The sequence below is a fragment of the Sinocyclocheilus rhinocerous genome, unplaced genomic scaffold (assembly GCF_001515625.1).
Source record: "Sinocyclocheilus rhinocerous isolate Xijiao unplaced genomic scaffold, SAMN03320098_v1.1 scaffold4467, whole genome shotgun sequence".
Classification (NCBI taxonomy): domain Eukaryota; kingdom Metazoa; phylum Chordata; class Actinopteri; order Cypriniformes; family Cyprinidae; genus Sinocyclocheilus; species Sinocyclocheilus rhinocerous.
The window spans coordinates 113,820-118,324 of NW_015656161.1; the positions used below are offsets into that span (position 1 = coordinate 113,820).

The 4,505-nt window shown below is 36.6% G+C and overlaps 1 protein-coding gene across 1 annotated transcript in view; it reads right to left on the minus strand.

The window, feature by feature from the left end:
* LOC107719680 (dymeclin-like) overlaps positions 1-4,505 on the minus strand; it is a 72,405-nt gene that overhangs the window by 7,736 nt on the left and 60,164 nt on the right. The window contains exon 16 of the mRNA XM_016527160.1: positions 4,362-4,475. Within this exon, the coding sequence (XP_016382646.1) occupies positions 4,362-4,475 (114 nt within the window). The remainder of the gene's footprint in view (positions 1-4,361; positions 4,476-4,505) is intronic.

Below are 4,505 nucleotides of genomic sequence, written 5' to 3' on the forward strand. Positions count from 1 at the left end.
TATATATATATATATATATATATATATATATACATACACACACACTTTAATTTATAAATTACATACATTTCATTTTATAAATTATATATACAATTGAACATTATATATAAATATCATATATTAAAATAAAAATTATAACAAAATTAAATTGCAACTTCTTCAAAATCACAATCCAATCAAAATAAAGTCCCATTTACATAATTTTCTGCTTATTTCCACTCGTTTCTCTCTCAATTATGGCACACTACAGAATTTAAACGTGTTTGATGAACTTCAGACAAATAAAACCTCCACGATCATGAAGTGACTCAAAAGAATCAAAACATTAAAGAGGAAATAAAGCGGTGCAGGGATTCACATGAGTTCCACTGAGGGCAGATGTAAACCCAGAGCTATTTAAACTCTCAGATGTTCTCTGAACTGAAGTCTTGCGTTAAACTCTTCTCTGTTCTCAAACACTCACACACTGCGGGCCAATCGTCAGCAGGTAAGCTGCCCATTGGCGTTAATAATGCATCGGCATCCTATCATATTCCCCAGCACTCTCATTGTGCGAGACAGAAGCCGCATTGAAGCGCTTTCATATCTGACTCCACAGAAAGGGCTCAGAAGTTGGCTGGACTCGCTGACTCCGGGTCTGCTGGCTCGGCTACACTGCGGCTCTATTCACGGCCTCTCAAAGTCTGTCTGTTCCTTTCAGACGCCATGCGAGTGCACGGACCCGGCCTGTCACACGTGGGAGCACATGAAGCGACTCGCGTGATGAGGGACTCGAGGTCAAAAGGTCAATGGCTTTCAGGACGGCTGATGGCAGAACACAAGGGACATTTAGTCCATTCTTTATTGTCTTCAAAACTCTACGGGTCAATGTGTCAAGAACACGTCAAGAGCTTGTCTTGGTCATATTTGTCCATAAAATCAAAAGAAAGAATAAAGAAATTGTACAAAGAAAATGTATATATTATTTTTTTCTATATTTATAAAATAAACTGCATAGAAATATACATATATACAATAATAAATATAAATTATAGGCTTGGCCCTGGTTTGCAGCAGTCAGAGCCTCAGAGCAGAGACGTTTCACTAACACACACACACACACACACACACACACAGCGAGAGAGAGAGAGAGAGAAAACGGACACTGATGATTTTACGCAAGAATGCAAAAGCTCATATATTAAACACACACAATCATTCTGTTTGAGCTGAGAGAATGAGAGAGGGTTACTCACTCGTGTCTGATTCAAGGCATATACTTATAATAATTTCTGCAAAAGTGGATATTACACATCCATAATGGAGTCAAAATGTTGCTCCAAAGGCAAGTTGTTAGATTAGAATGAAAGATTGTTTTTTTCCCTTTAAAATAACATGCAATGGTAAATTTTGCAAATAAAAATAAAACTAAGTAAATAAATAAAAGACCAGAATCATTTAGACTACTGTTCAAAAGTTTGGGGTCAATAAGATTTTTTGTTGTTGTTGTTTAAAGAAATTAATACTTTTATTCATCAAGGATGCACTAAATTGATCAAAAGTGACAGTAAAGACATTTATAACGTTATAAAAGATTTCTATTTCAAATAAATGCTGTTCTTTTGAACTTTCTATTTACCAAATATCCTGAAAAATAAAATGATTGACAAATTCCAGAAAATATGAAGCAGCTCAATTGTTTTCAACATTGATAATAATCAGAAATGTTTCTTCAGAATGATTTCTGAAGGATCATGTGACACTGAAGACTGGAGTAATGATGCTGAAAATGCAGTTTTGATCTCAGAAATAAATTACATTTTAAAATATATTCATATAGAGAAAATATTTTAAAATGTAAAAATATTTAACTTTTTTTTTTTTTTATATTTTTGATCAAATAAATGCAGCCTTGGTGAGCAAAAGAGACCTTTATTAAAAAAATCTAACCAATCCCAAACATTTATAATGAAATTAAACCAATTTTAGGTTGATTTAAATCAAAATGACCCTAGAAGCATAGATTGAGAATGTCAAAATAATTTGGCTTTTAAATGCATTAAGAAAGCATCCAAAAAACCTAATTGAGAAAGCAGTCTCCTTCATGACAAGTTAAGTGTCATATCTGAGCGAGTATTTCAAAATGCATCCAAAAGTCTTATGAAAGCATGTCTGAGTGTGTGTTACGCTGATGTGGCCCTCCCTCACAGGAGCCACGGTGTCTCTGTCTTATCACTGCGCAGCACACACACACCAGAGCACTGGCCAAACAACAAATTCCACCGCCTCTGTCACTCCGTCCACGTCACACACGGCTGTCGCTGCTCCTATTCAACACTGAAGAGGGAGAGAGAAAGAAAACAGCAGAGACAGAAAGAGGTAGAGCTCTGCGCAGACAGGCAGTCTGGCCCTTCACGCTTCCTTTGTGTGTGTGTGTGTGTGTGTGAGTGTGAGTGTGAGTGTGTGTGTGTGTGTGTGAGAGTGTGTGTGAGTGTGTGTGTGTGTGTGTGTGAGTGAGTGTTTGTGGTGGAATAAGGGCCGTCTGTACCAGGGCCGAGGGTACGGAACATCCCTCAAGCACACAGATGCTCTCTTGGGACTCTGATTCTGATAAGTGTTGCCCACTGCATGCTTGAGTGTGTGTGTGTGTGTGTGTGTGTGTGAGCGCGAGTCTGGATGTCTAGACAAGAATTTTTCAATCCCAGTCCTGGGGACGCCCAGGACACAAACACAACACACACAGATAAATTGAAAACGTACGGATAGAAATGCACACACACACCAATAAACCACTAGAGAAAACCTAGCAGAAATTAGAGATGCAAGACTATGCATTTTCAAAATCAACAGTAGACCGTAGAACCCACAGAAAAATGTATATAAAAATGTAGAACTTATAATTATAATTGTAAATGTAAATATATGTATATTTGTAAACTATATGAAAAGTATATATAATTATATATTTAAAAACGTTTTTAATAAAAGACTGTGGTTTACAAATATATGCATTTATGTACACAAATTATTATATATTTTTATAAAACAAATTTGTCAAAATATGTATTTGTAAAATTAAGTATATTTGTAAATTATATAAACTTATAAAAATGTTTATTTTTTCTTGACAAATCGACACACACATGTATATATATATACACACACAGACACAGTACATACATAAAAATCCTTTATTTTTGCAAATTAATTTGTGTGTGTATACATACATATATATATATATAAATTATATGGAAATTTTTTTTTTTTTTTTGACTAATTGGTTTACAGATATATACATATTTTTCACTGAAGGTTGAATGCTCAAAAACAGGCCAAAGCCACCCATCTGAATGTATCTGAAAGGGGATGAATTCAAAGACGTAACGTATCTGTAACGTAACGGATTTTATTGTGAAAACAGCTGCCTGAAACACCAAACTAAACAAAGAAATCTAGATGAACTTAGTCAGCCACACTCAAGTGTAACTGGAAAACAGATCTGGTCTCTCTGCTACAATGATTATTCTTCATCCACACCAAGTAAGTTGTATACCATTGTATACACTGTAAACCAGTGACAAGAACGTCTAGCTCCTCATAATGCTGTTCACACCGAGATGATCAGACAATATCCATCAGCCCATCCATGAGCGATCTCTATCGGCCCTCGTCCTCATTCATCTGCTCATTAATATGATGGATGCCGTCTGTGAGATCCGAAACACTGAACATGTGAAAGAACACGCAATTACACACCAGACCAACGGCACATACCGGCCACTTTTCCACTGATTTAGGGCGATCAGAGGGGATTGTGGGTAAGGATGGGAAGTAACGAGACGCGTGGCGGAGATTTATTCCGGTCTTTCAGGCACACACACACACACATATTCTCTAAAAAGGTTTTTTAAAGGAATAAAAATGCAAATTAACTTTTTTCACTCGCTAAATTAATTAATCTACTACTACTGTGTGGTGTTTTTATTTCAATGGAATATTGTAAAACACAAGGTTGTTCAGAAATATTTATCTTGCTGATTATTTATTTATAAAATTATTATTAATCATTTTTACCATGGTAACACCTGATGTACGTGTGCACAGATGGCAGTTGTGTGATACAGTCAGATGGTGAATTATTAATCCAGCGTGTCTTAAAAGAATTTGTTTTCCTGTCTCTAGGAGGAAGTGAAATGTCACGGTTCCATATTTAGATGCAGCCAGATATTTTGTTTTGAAAATGGAACAAATATCAGAGTGGAGAGGTCAGACGGGTGGAGTGGTGGAAAGCGGGTCGATGACGCCAGATAGACAGCGTTTGTTGGCTTTGAGTGTTTCTGTGAAGTTGTGAATGTATTAAACACTAATATCTGTGTGCTTACCTTCAGACGCTCTTTAGGGAGGGCCGCCGCACCTTTCTTGATGACCTCTTGAACTCTCTCCACTGACAGGTCACTTCCTGCCTGCTCCAGTCGCTGGCTAAAGAATCCAATCACCTGCCACACACACACACACACACACACACA